The sequence below is a fragment of the Gavialis gangeticus genome, unplaced genomic scaffold (genome assembly GCF_001723915.1).
Source record: "Gavialis gangeticus isolate Ggan-Ray unplaced genomic scaffold, GavGan_comp1, whole genome shotgun sequence".
Taxonomy (NCBI): Eukaryota; Metazoa; Chordata; order Crocodylia; family Gavialidae; genus Gavialis; species Gavialis gangeticus.
This window is the reverse complement of record NW_017728960.1, coordinates 396314-408996: the sequence shown is the minus strand read 5'-3', so window position 1 is coordinate 408996 and position 12683 is coordinate 396314. Positions and strand designations below refer to the sequence as shown.

General features: G+C 57.6%; 2 protein-coding genes across 2 annotated transcripts in view; both read right to left on the bottom strand.

Moving 5' to 3' along the window:
- Positions 1–6: 6 nt before the first annotated feature.
- On the bottom strand, positions 7–5560 carry LOC109296612 (ras-related protein Rab-11A-like). The gene is made up of 5 exons (XM_019516119.1): positions 5414–5560; positions 2010–2205; positions 1580–1773; positions 1211–1291; positions 7–815 (listed from the first exon to the last, which is right to left on the bottom strand). The coding sequence occupies exons 1-5, from the start codon at positions 5451–5453 to the stop codon at positions 676–678; spliced, it is 651 nt and encodes a 216-aa protein (XP_019371664.1). The 5' UTR covers positions 5454–5560; the 3' UTR covers positions 7–675.
- Positions 5561–6897: 1337 nt separating this feature from the next.
- Positions 6898–12683, bottom strand: part of RAB25 (RAB25, member RAS oncogene family) — a 12539-nt gene continuing 6753 nt past the window's right edge. Inside the window, exons 2-5 of the mRNA XM_019516233.1 lie at positions 8655–8850; positions 8061–8254; positions 7696–7776; positions 6898–7330 (exon numbers count right to left, since the gene is read on the bottom strand). Coding sequence (XP_019371778.1) covers positions 7197–7330; positions 7696–7776; positions 8061–8254; positions 8655–8850 — 605 coding nt within the window. The 3' untranslated portion in view covers positions 6898–7196. The remainder of the gene's footprint in view (positions 7331–7695; positions 7777–8060; positions 8255–8654; positions 8851–12683) is intronic.

Below are 12683 nucleotides of genomic sequence, written 5' to 3'. Positions count from 1 at the left end.
GGGTCAGACCCTGGCAGGGGGCTGAGACCTGACCCTGGAGGCATCCTCTGCAGTGTGCGCTGAAGAATCGATCTACAGGGACACCCCAAAACGGAGTCCCCTGCCCCCCACACCTTGCCCCAGTGGTGATGAGCTCCTGGCGAGGGTGCCCATTTCTGTTCTCGGCCATGCCGTGCTGCGATCAAGCTGGCCTCTAGCCCAGGAGCGGGTGTAAAATGTGCACAGGGCTCAGGCCATCAGGTGGGTCCGATAAAGGAAGCTACAACCCGGCTCTAGCAAGTGCAGTCTCCAGCCAAGGGCACCCCCAGCCCACCCCATCCCCTCGGGGCTGGGGTGCACCAGGCCTCACCCATCAGCTGCTCCATGCTGGGCTCTGTCCAGAAGGGGCTTGGGAGCCCAACAAAGGGAGGAGGAGTGTCCCCTGCCCCCCCATTTTGTGTAAGACCTACAAAAACTTGACCCTAGCAGCAAGGAAGAGGAAAGCATCTTCTGGGAAAGAGCATGGCTGCATTTCCCTAGGGCCTCTAGTAAATACAGAGATGCACGGGGCAGGAGGAGGGCAGGACCCGGGACATTGGAAGAAGAGAGCGGCGCACAAGCCGTGGCCTCCTCACCATGCCTAGGGCAGGGCTGGGGGTCCAGGCTGCCCCCCTCGCTGTCCCAACCCCAGTGGGCTCAGATGTTCTGGCAGCAAGGTGCCTGCTTGCCCTCTTGGTGGGTGGGCAGCATGTGGATGGGCTCAATGGTGGTGCTGGGCCCCAGCTCCAGCTCCGACTGTCCGGCCATCTGCTTCTGTGACACGATGCGGTAGATCTCTGCAGGGCGGAGAGGGCAGTGAGGTCAAGGGGGAAGCCCCCAGCCCTGCCCCCTCTGCAAAGCCAACAACCCACACTGGTCCCGGGTTGGGTTTGGCAGAGGGGCACACTCAGCAGAGTCCCCCTTCCAATAGCTACGACTTAGTAGGAGCTGGGGAAACTGAGGCACAGAAAGGGAGCGAGTCTAAGAGAACCCAGGCATCCTGCCTCCCAGGTGCTAACCACTCAACTGCCCTTCCCTAGGCGTACAGCTGGCTTGGACCCCAGCCCACCAAGCTCCAGCCTCCCCCATTTTTGGAGACCCCTGGCCACAGCCCCCTCCATCCCCCTGCAAAGGGCCCAAAGAGGGAAGGGAGGCAGGGGCAGGTTGCCCAGCTCTGGCCTCACGGACTCACCTGTGAGGATGTTGTGGAAGGCCGTCTCCACATTGGTGGAGTCTAGGGCCGATGTCTCGATGAAGGACAGGCCATTCTTCTCTGTGTGGGGCACAAGAGCGGGGCAGGAGTCAGACAGACAGATGGATGCATGCCTCCAGCTCCCACTATCCCACCCACTTCCCACCGGTGACCTCTAGGAAAGCCTGACCCCCCGTGCCCAGTGCCTGGAGCTGGGAGAGAATCTCCACCTACCATACAGGGCCCATGACACATGGTAGGGCTGTTCCCTTGCTACCCAGAAGGTAGCTACACAGATGCCCCCCTCGAGGTTCCCAGCTAGGAGGGGGATGTCAGGGTGCAGCGAGGCAGAGGGTCAGGGACACGGACCTGCAAAGCTCTTGGCCTCGTCAGTGGGCACGGCACGGAGATGCCGCAGGTCACTCTTGTTGCCCACCAGCATGATGACGATGTTGACATCGGCGTGGTCCTGCAGCTCTCGAAGCCACCGCTCTGCATCCTCGTATGTCAGGTACTTGGCGATGTCGTAGACCAGCAGTGCGCCCACCGCCCCCCGGTAATACCTACGAAGCGGAGGGGAGAGGGTCACGGGCTGCCCGGGGAAGAGGCAGAGGGGTAATTGTGGGCAGGATTCCTGGGTCCTCTGCCACCGAGTCAGAGCAAAGCCCCCGGCGTGCCTCAGTTTCCCCCTCCCCATGCACACAGGCTTCTCCCTGAAGCAGCTGGTGCAGCCCGTTCACCATGCTGTTCCCCGCCCCAGAATCAGCTGCATCACAGCCCTGGGCAGAGCCTGACTCACGCTGAAGTGATGGCCCGGTACCGCTCCTGCCCGGCCGTGTCCCAGATTTGCGCCTTCACGGTCTTGCTGTCCACCGTGATGCTGCGGGTGGCGAACTCCACGCCAATGGTGCTCTTGCTCTCCAGATTGAACTCGTTGCGGGTGAAGCGCGAGAGAAGGTTGCTCTTCCCCACGCCCGAGTCCCCTATCAGCACAACTGTGGGGGACAGGACAAGTGTGGGCTAGTAGCTGCCTGCACGGCTGGTGGCTCCAGGCAAGGATTAGATGTGGGGAACCCCCTGCACCCTGCAAAATATGGGAGACCACCCCCAATCTTCCCAGCATGGAGCCAGGCATGGAGGGGCTAAGAGGCTGAGGCTGGGGGGGCAACAGAGGCACCGGGGGCTGGACAGTCTCACATCTGGGCTCAGCTGCTCCTCTTTCATGCCCAGGAGACAGGTAACATTGTGGCCCCAGTTGCCCAACAGCAGGTGTGATGGGGAAGCAGCCACTTCCCCCCACCCTGCTGTCTGAGGATCGCTGTCACCACAAGGCCGCATTGCCTCGTGAATGCAGGCTGAGCAGATGACAGCTCGGTATTGCTGCACGGCTAGTGGAGCTGCTCTGTGTTTGTGGCGACAGGGTCCTGCAGTCCAGCCGCCCCCATCCTGCCAGCAGCGCAAGCTCCCATGACACCAAGGAAGCTGCCCATGTAGGCGGGAGGCTGTGGCCTGCCCCAAAAGGACCAGGGGGAAACTGAGGCACAGGAAAGGAGAGGGGCAAGTTCTCTCCTCCAGCTGCAATGCTGCCTTGTGTGATCCTGAGAGATCCCCAGAGCCTGCTGCCTCCATCTGCAGCACCCCACAACACACATGGTCTTATCCTCACCAGGGACCCCCATTTCTCAGGCACCAAACAGGCTCATCAGACCCTGGGGGTATGCAGGTATCCCACAATCCAACCTGCTGGGAGGCAGCTCAGAGCATCCCAGGGCCCCTTCCACAATGCCCCCTGCCTCGGCCAGGCCAGCTGGATGCTGCAGGGAGGCAATACCGCCCACCGCGTGCTTGGCTTTCAGCTCCGAGCCTTCTTGTTCATCTCCCCCCAGGGTTAAAGGGAGTCTCGCTGGGGACTAAACTCCTATTTGTACCAGAGGAGAAAACCCCAGTTCGGACGAGGGAGAGAGAGATAGGTCCAAGAGGTCTGGTCTCTATGCTACTGCTTAGGCCGTGCCCACAAACACCAGAAGCAGAGACCCTCATGCCACCCAAAAAGGGCAAGGGCAACTGGAACCAGTTTGGCCGAAGAGAGGAAGCAAATCTTAAGCTGTCTGTGAGCTGGGGAGGTCTTATCCCAGCACCAGTGCCCACAGCGCAGCAAGGCTTCTGCCTCAGTTTCCCCTTTCTAGGGCAGGGACAATTGCAAGCATTAATTAAATTGCTTTGCCAGGGCCTGTGAAGTCAGGAGGGTTGAGGTCAGGGCTGGGCTGTAGCAGCTTCTAATAGGAAGACCAGGGGTTTGGCAGCCTGGAAAATAGACTAAAGGCACCCAGGGGATGGCAGGGACCAGCTACGCTGGGGCTTTACAGCTCAGATCCTCCTGCCACTGAAATCACGGCCCCAGTGCCTGATGGGAAGGAGAATCACCACTTGATGTTTGCAATATAGGGACTGTGACACTCAGTTAAAGAGTTGCGCCCCCATCCCAAAGTGGGGAACACACCCTCCCACTCCAAGATGGGCTGAGAGAAACAGAAATGAGAAAGGCTGGGAGTTTCCTCCTGTGAGGAGCTCAGCGATCCTGGGTTCGAGTCCTGCCAGACCCAGCACAGAAGCAGGTCACAATTCCCTCCAGGCCCCTCTGCAGCAGGGGGATGCGTTTGTCAGTGCCAGCAGTGAGGACAGTCACGGCCCCATGCTGGCTCAGGAGGGCAGATGGGAGCAGGGGATCCCCACCTGCCCTTGACTGCGGGCCACAGAGCAGCCCAGCTGGCCTGGCAGCATTTTTGCCTGGGTGGAAAGAGGCCCGTGCAGGGCAGGGACGCTGGGGTTCAGGCCCCACCGGCTCCCAGAGCAGCACCGCAGCGCAGACCGGTTTCCCAGGGCCACAGGCTGCACCAGGAAGCTGGATTCGCCAGGGCTGTTGGCAGGGAAGTGTCTGAAAGGGAAGGTGAGTCACCAATGACTTCATCCCCGCCCTGGCTCTGCCCTGGCTCGGCAAGGCTTTCCGCCCAACTTGTCCCCTCCCTTGACCTGCCTGCACCAACGTACACGGGCCTCAGCCACCTGGAGCAGGCAGAGAATCCCCAGGCACTGACAGCAGTATGGGACTTATGACACACAGTGGAGCAGGTGCAAGAGGGAGCAAAGATGTGGGTGTTTTTGCAGGGATGTGGAAGAGGACATTTAACGCACACACTTGACATGGAAGAAACCACCCTGGGGTGCTCCCTGAGGGGCAGTAGGAAGCGCAGGACACCCCCCCCCGCACTGCCTCGTCCCCACTAATCTCAGAGCCCGTCACAAAGCTCCGCACCTTCTTTGCAAGCCACGCGGGAAACCAGCTGCATAGCCAGGTGCATAAAGGGAAACTGAGGCACAGAGCTGCTTCGCCTGAGATGATGCTGGCCGCAAACAGAGCCAGGAGCAGAACCCAGGCGTCCTGCCTCACCGGGCCGTGCGTCAGCCATGTGCCCACGTCCCAACATGGATGCCTGTGCCGCAGGTGGCATCACTTCCCCTTTCAGGATTGCTCACGTCAGGGAGAAACCCCACAACCCCTCAGGGATGGGGCACGGACGGGCAAAGGGATCAGGGGAATGAGAGAAAGGGAAACCAGCTCAGCAGCGCTCTGCCATGGGGCGTTTTGCCTGCCTCCCACCCTGCTAGACTCCTTACCCCTTTCCCACCCCGGACACTTGTCGTATTAAAGCCATAAGAACGAATACCCCCCTGCTCCCCCCGACACCATGCCTGTACCACGGGGAACCATGTGGAGGGGTGCAGGGGTCAAGACCCAGCCTCCCCCCATTCAGGCTGCAGTGTGAAAGGGAGCAGGAGCTACAAGGCTGCCTGCGTCCAGCCGCTGGCATGGAAGACCCACGCATGCACCTTCACAAGGAGCTGCAGGGGCAGAGAGATATCCATACAGCTCCTGGCACTCCTCGATGCCTGGCCAGCAGGGGCCTCTACAGCCCCAGCAGCAAACAGCCCCTTCCCATTTAACCCCCGGTCAGCATCAAAGCTGGGCTCAAAAAAGGCCTTTGTAACCCCAGCATCAGCAGCTGGGCCCTCCAGCCAGGCCCCCAGATGCAGGGCAATCCTACCCCACCCATCACTGGGAGCAGGGCCCGGCGCGCTTGGCACTGTGCAAACCCAGAGCAAAGTGCCCACCATCTAGGCCGGGTTGGGCTGGGCAGGACTCACTTTTGAAGAGGTAGTCATACTCATCATCCTTGCCTCGCATCTTGCCCAGTGCTGCCGGCCGCCCTCCGCACTGCACCCAGACACCTGTCCCAGGTGAGCTCACTGCTCTGGGATTTCCTGGACACCTCTAGGTCCACCCCACCAGTGCTGGGGCAGGGCTCTGGCACGTTTCCTGTTGGTGCCTGGCACTTCCTCTCTCAGACAGATTGGCTGGTGGAGCTGTCCATCACCTGCCAAAGGGCTCACCTGGCACAGGTATGCGGGGTGGAGCTTGTATGGAGTTCTTAAAGGGACCGTGTTTCCCTTAAAGGGTTTGATGGGATGTCCTAGCTCTGCTTCATAGAGAAGCTTGTTCAATCTGCCTGCTGTCTGCTAGGCCCTTTAAGCGTTTTGGGTGGGGTGTGGGCCACTCAGCTGGGCTTGGCTGGTAGGCTTTCATGTGACTCTATGCACACAGTGACCTGATCATTGTGCTGGATGACTCATCCACATGTCTTGTCCCCTCCACTGCTAGCATCTCGTGGGGATTCTCCTCTAGCTCAGGCAAAGCACTGGGAAGCTCTGCCCCAGCTAGGCTGTGTGCCATAGCGCCAAGCAGCCCCGTAGGTGCCTGCAGGCATGCATCACCCAGCTGCGTTTGGATCCAGCCAACCTGCCCCAGGGTGTTCTGGAGGCAGGATCGGGACCTCTCTCTCCTGACCCAGGCCAAGATACCCCCATATCAACCCCCTGTTGCTTCGTGTGGCCAAACTGGGTGCAGCTCACTTGGGGCGTGACTCAGTGTTTGGCCCTTTCTGCTCACCCCAGGCTGGGGGAAACCACCCAGCAAACCCCGCTGTCATAGCACCTTGTCTTCCCAGACACCCATGCCCTGGATCCACCCCTGCCTGAACCCTGTACTTGCCTTTAAAGACCCAGCCCTTGTCTGGAAGAGAAACTGAGGCAAGGAGACAGCAGCACCCTAATGTAACAGGCCCTGCTGCCCTTTCTTTACCCTTTGTGAACTGCAAGTAGGGTCTTTACATCCCCTGCAGATTTACGTGCAGCTGGAAATGTGTTGGTTTAACCTCCGATCCCAGGAGGGGGACCCCCCCCCCCATGCCAGTCTGACATGGGGAAGAAAGTCCTTCCTACCCCCAAACCTGGGGGGATCAGTTTGACCCTGAGCTGGACCCCCCAGCCGGTTGGAAGGATCTGCAGGAGCATCAGCTGCCCCCAGGCAATGTCCTGCCTCCATCCATGGCCAGTGCATTAGGGGGAAGGCAAAGGAAAGCCCCAGGCAGTGTGGGCAGAGCTGGGCTTGTGAGCCTGGGGCCTGAGTATGGTGGGGGGCACTGACCACACTGCTGGCGGCACACACCTATGCTAGGAGGACTGTGCACACACCCCATCACTTACCCCCAAGGACACAGGGAGGGCAGGGATGGCAGAGCCTAAAGGGGTAGACCCACCCTTGGCAGGTGGGAGTAAAGGCAAAGCAAACCTGCCTCTTGAAAACAGTTTAATGCTTGCACCCGTATTGCACGGACCACAGCAGCAGCCCCCACCCCGGGATCCATGCCCCAGCTGCCTTCCAAAAGGAATCGGGAACATGGAGGCTCCCAGCAGGCTGGGACCACATCCAGGAGCGACGGGGATTCCTGCGTCTGCCTGGACCCCGCAGGGCAGGCTCCGAGCAGGGCGAGTCTGGGGCCAGCCCGGAGCCCCACGCTGGCGGAAGCAGGGCCAGGCTGCAGGGCAGCAGGCAGAGGGGTGGGCTCCTGGGCCCCTTCCCGTGCCGGGCTCAAAGGTTGAGGCAGCAGGAGCGCTGGGCTGGTGCATGGGACTGTGCGGTGCTGGCGGTGCTCTCGGGGGACAGCGTAACAGCATTGTCCGGGGCGCTCTTCTGCTTCTGCTTCTGCACCTTGTTGAAGATCTCTGCGGGGGAAGAAGTGCTGTGAAATGGCCCCTGGGGCAAACATAAACCCACCCGACAGGGGGAGCCAGGCACCGTCTCAGCGAGCACAGCTGACCCCCGTCATCTCCAAGGGCGTAATACCAGCCCTGAGCCCCGCCACGCCTCTCCAGGGCAGCTCCATGGGCCATAAAAGAGGTTCACACCCCATCTGCCTCTTTACACCCCCAGCCCCACTCCAAAGGCAGAAAGCAGCCTCTAAGTGATTGACAGCTGGGCTTAGCCAATCAGCTCTTTCCCTTGCAACCGGGTCTATAAGGTCGGGGGGGTGCCTGCACTCTAGGGGCTTTTATGGACCTTCCCCAGTGCCCCCCAATGCCCTACGCACCCCGTAGCACGGTCTCAAAGGCCTGCTCCACGTTGGTGGAGTCCAGCGCCGAGGTCTCGACGAAGAGCAGCCCGTTGTTCTCTGCAACAAGAGGAGTCTCACGAGGTGCCTGGGCCTATGCCAGGGGCAGGACGGACCCCCTAGCGCAGAGCCCTCCGCACAGTCCCCTTGGGGCATCTGTATTTCCCACATGTAATGCACCTTCCGATTTCCAGCAGGTGGTTTTTTGGGGTTGGGGTTGGGGAAGAGATGTGTGTTGTATGCAAGATGATAATTTTGGGAGCTCAAGACCCCCAGTTCCAGGCCATGGGGCCAGGTAGCCAAGCCAGCTGAGCTGCAGGGGGTTAGGGAGTGATTCTGTGTACCTGCAAACATCTTGGCCTCCTCGGTTGGCACCTCTCGAGCCTGGGTGAGGTCGGTCTTGTTGCCCACCAACATGACGATGATGGTGGCTTCGGCATGGTCATAGAGCTCCTTCAGCCACCGCTCCACCTCGTCATACGTCTGGTGCTTGGTGATGTCGAATACCACCAAGGCACCCACTGCGCCCCGGTAATACCTGCCGAGAGCAGGCAGCCTTACCATGGGACCCAACCCAGAGCTTGGGACACCCCCACAGCACTTGGACTGGGCCCTGCAGCATGTCCCCCGCCCCAGCAGTGGCTGAACGGGAATGGGATAACAACCTACTACTGCTGGCATGCATCAGAGCTGCTCCTTGGGTTCAGGGAGGGATGCATGCAGAGTCCCATGGCCATGAATGCCTATGCCTTGGTGAGCATCGGTGCCAGCTTTCCAGCCAGGCTGTTTTGCATGGAAGAGGTGCAGGGCAATGGGATATCAGGGAGTATTGCCAAGACAGTGGGAGAGTGGCGGGGGTCAGGGATTGGACCCATGCAGCACTGGCTCCAAAGACACTAGGAGGAGACATCGAGGGCCCTCCCCGCCAGGGCACTCACGCTGAGGTGATGGCGCGGTAGCGCTCCAGCCCAGCCGTGTCCCAAATCTGTGCCTTCACCATGGCGTCGCCCACCAGGACGGTGCGGGTGGAGAACTCCACGCCGATAGTGGTGCGGCTGTCATGGCTGAACTCATTGCGGGTGAAGCGTGAAAGCAGGTTGGTCTTCCCCACACCTGACTCTCCGATCAGGACCACTGGGAGGCAACAGAGAAACCTCCGTCAGCACGGGAGGGGAGTGGAGGGAGAATCCCCCTGTGCTGCCAGCAGTATGGGGCATGTGACACAGTTCTGGAGGGGGTGGTGGGCTGCTTAGTAGGAGCGTTACCAGCAGATCGAGGGCAGTGATTCTTCCCCTCTATTAGCACTGGCAAAGCCACATCCAGAGTCCTGTGTCCAGTTTGGGCCCCCACTGCAGAAAGGATGTGGACACACTGGAGAGAGTCCAGCGGAGGGCAATGAAAATGGTTGTGGGGCTGGGGCACAGGACTTGTGAGGGGAGGCTGAGGGCACTGGGCTTATTGAGTCTGCAGAAGAGAAGACTGAGGGAGGATTTAATAGCAGCCTCCAGCTCCCTGCTGGGTGGCTCCAAAGAGGATGGCACTGGATTATTCTCAGTGGTGGCAGATGACCGAAGGAGCAATGGGTTCAAGCTGCAGCAAGGGAGGTTTAGTTTGGATATTAGGAAAAACTTTCTCACTAGAAGGGTAGTAAAGCTCTGGAACAGGTTACCCAGAGAGGTGGTGGCATCTCCATCCTTGGAGATTTTTAAGACCCGGCTAGACAAAGCCTTGGCTGGGCTGATGGGGCTGGTCCTGCTTTGAGCAGGGGGTTGGACTAAATCCAACTTCCCAAGGTCCCTTCCCACCCTCATTGTCTAATTTTATATCATTTAGGTTGTGAGCTGTGTGGAACAGGGACCTTCTTTGTTTGTACATTGTCCAGCACAGCCGTGTCTTAAGACCTAGATATACAAGGGGATTTAAGCATCACATTGCATGGCGGTACTCAAGCCCCAAGCAGGCTATCCAGGCCTCAGCGCTCTATCCACCAGGCTGGAGGGTGCTCCAGGATGGCCTCTTCTCTCCTGGTGAAGTTGTTCTAAAAACACTCAGAGATTCACCAGAGCAGAGAGAGGGAGAACAACGGACTTCACAGCCTGGCAGCAACTACATTGGCCTGGGAAGCAGGACACCTGGGTTCATCTCCCAGCTCCAAGGCAGCAGTTCTCAACCAGGGGCCACAGCACTCTGGGGTGCCTGGAGATCTTTTCCAGGGGGCCATGCTCTACATGTGCAACCATGATTTGCAGGACAAACCCTGATACAGCAAACAGGAGTCCAGAGCTGCAGATTTTCTGAGTTTTTGCAACAGAAAAACTGCTCTGGTATTCATTTGGTAGGCAAAAAAAGAGTAAAAACAAAGAGGTGACACTTTCCGAGGGGCTTCTTGAGTCTATCTAGAGGTGCCTCCAGTCTAGAGAGGTGGTGAACCACGGGATTAAGGAAACCAACCATGAAAGAATGAACCAAGGGTGACTCCCACGATTTCATTTCAAGCCTTGTTATATTTAGGGGGGGTCCCACAACTGCCAGCAAATGATGGCATGAAACTCTCTGCTGCCATTTGATGGGGAGCTTTAAAATATACAGAGAAACTGGAGTGAGTGGATCCCAGAGACAAATCAGAGCCCACCACCCATCACTTTTCTAGCTCATGATTTTTGAAGCCAGACTCAAAATATGGGTTGGAGGTAGATTTTTCCTGCTTGAGACTGTTGTTTCTGCCTCACACCCCACAATGATCCTTGGAAAAGTTTGCCACAAGTTTTTGCGTGGCTTTCAGGGTCCGTCTTGCCCTGTGACACCCTTTTAACTTGTCAGCTGGGTGCAAACACAATGGGCTGTCAGGCCAAGAAGAGCTTTGGATGCTGCTTTCCAAGCAGTGTCTCCTCCTGGCTCAGCCTGGGAACCCCTGGGGTGGAGAGAGGAATGGCTCTGGGGATGCCTGTCAAGCTGAGGTCCTCTATGCTGAGCCATCAGGATGCACTTTGTGCTCTTTCATGGGATTTCTGCCCCACAGCACACTGCAAGGGCTGGTTTTCCCCCGAGTTATAGAGAGATGCAGGCCCCAGGCACTCAGAAGGGGTCGAACTGCCACCAATTCCAGCTCCCCATGAGAACTAGCTGCCCCCACACACCTCTGAGGGTCTGGGGCTAAAGTGTGCTCCCAAGGTCACTCTGGACATCAGTGGCAGAGCAGGGAGATGAACCCGGTGTGTCACCTCCCAGTCCGGTCCCCTGAACACAGCCTGTCCCGCTCCTCCCATCCCAGACCTGCCAGGTGTCCCTCAGGCTTGATTTATTGCCTTTATTTATAGCCCTGGTTCAACAGCCCAGGCCCGGCCCAGCAATTAAGGGAGCAGTTTTTGGTGTATGGGAAACCGTGCACATGCAGAGTACAGGGGCCAAGGCAACCCCCGGCCTAGAGAAAGCCCCCGGCCCAGGTGAGCAGAGCCATGGACATTGTTCCTCTATCCAAAACCAGCTCAGAGATGCTTCTGCTGCTTCCAGTTTCTAGTCACTGGCCCCCTCCTTACCCTGGCAAGCCCAGCTCAGATGAGCTGGTCTGTGCCCTGATCCTGCCCGTGGTATCACTGCAGCATGCAGGCGGGGACACGTGCGCCAGGCCTGGGCAAACACACGGTTCCCTGCACCATCTGGCAGTGCGAACAGGGTGTTAAAGAGCCAAGAGGCCTTTTCTGGGACAGGCTCCTCACTCCAAGCTCCTAACAGGACCCTGTCGGCAGGAGCTGGGAGAATCCCCTTCATGCTTGGCAGTATAGGGCTTAGGACACACAGCTGAGTGAAAAATCATTCAGTATAGAGGCGGCATGGATCAGCAAGTAGCTCAGGCTCAGGACACCTGGGTTTTACTCTCACCTCTTCCTGAGCAAACCTTTGCTTCACTTCTCTGTGCCTCAGTTTCCCTTCCCCACCCTTTGCCTATCCAGGCCACGAGCTCCCCAGGAGAACAACTGCTTCGAACCTGCACTGGCACCTAGAAGTGGCTGTGATACAGACGGGGATAAAACCACACACAAGGCAGGCTGCTCTATTTCTAAAGCCTTGAATTCTTCGCCTCTGATGCCACCGCCAACACCCTAGCTCAGTCAAGCAGCGTGACTTTGAGATGCCCGCTGAGACTTTCCTCCACCCCCTCCCTGGGCAGCCAGGTGTTTATCATCTGTGCTTCACTCCACTTCCTTTTTCTCTGCACTTCTGGCTGCTTTCACGGTTCTCAATCCCAAGCCCCACACTACAGACATGATCTCTGGGCCGGGCAGGACAGCACCCATATCAAGGAACTGCCGTAAACCTGGAAACATGAACACACCATTGAATGTCATTTGACTGCAGAGGAGATTTGAACTCAGCACCTTCCATGGGAGACAAACCAGGAGCAAAATATTGCAGCTTACCAAGGAGAGTTGTTGAGGTCACAACTCATCAGACCCCTGCTCTCTCACCTACACTGGGAGCATCTACACGTGCATTAACGTGCTTTAGTTAATGCCCATAAAATCTTGTACCTGCATTGGGAAGTACTAGGAAAATGTGCATTAGCCGGTCTTACGTAAAGAGCATGTTTTCTGTGATGCTTTAATGCGCATTAAAATAAGCTAAAGTGCACATGTAGACATGCCCCTGACACCCAGGCAGGCAGGGGTTAAACAGCTCTGCCTCACACCCTCTTTTCCAGGGGAATCTGGTTTTCCATACAACAAAACATCTCCACCAGTACAATATTTAACTTCCTCCACAGTCTATTTGCTTTTCTCTTTTGGGGAAGGCCTAAAAACCTCCCAAAAGGGAATTTTTCAAATAAAACAAGAAGCTTCAGTTTTCAGACAAATCTTTTTCTGTTTGTTTTCTGACAAAATAGGACATTGTCAGCTGCAAGTTTTGATGCAATATACATATAACTTCTTCGATTAGAAAACATTTCAGGCTCACTTCTAAGACAGTTT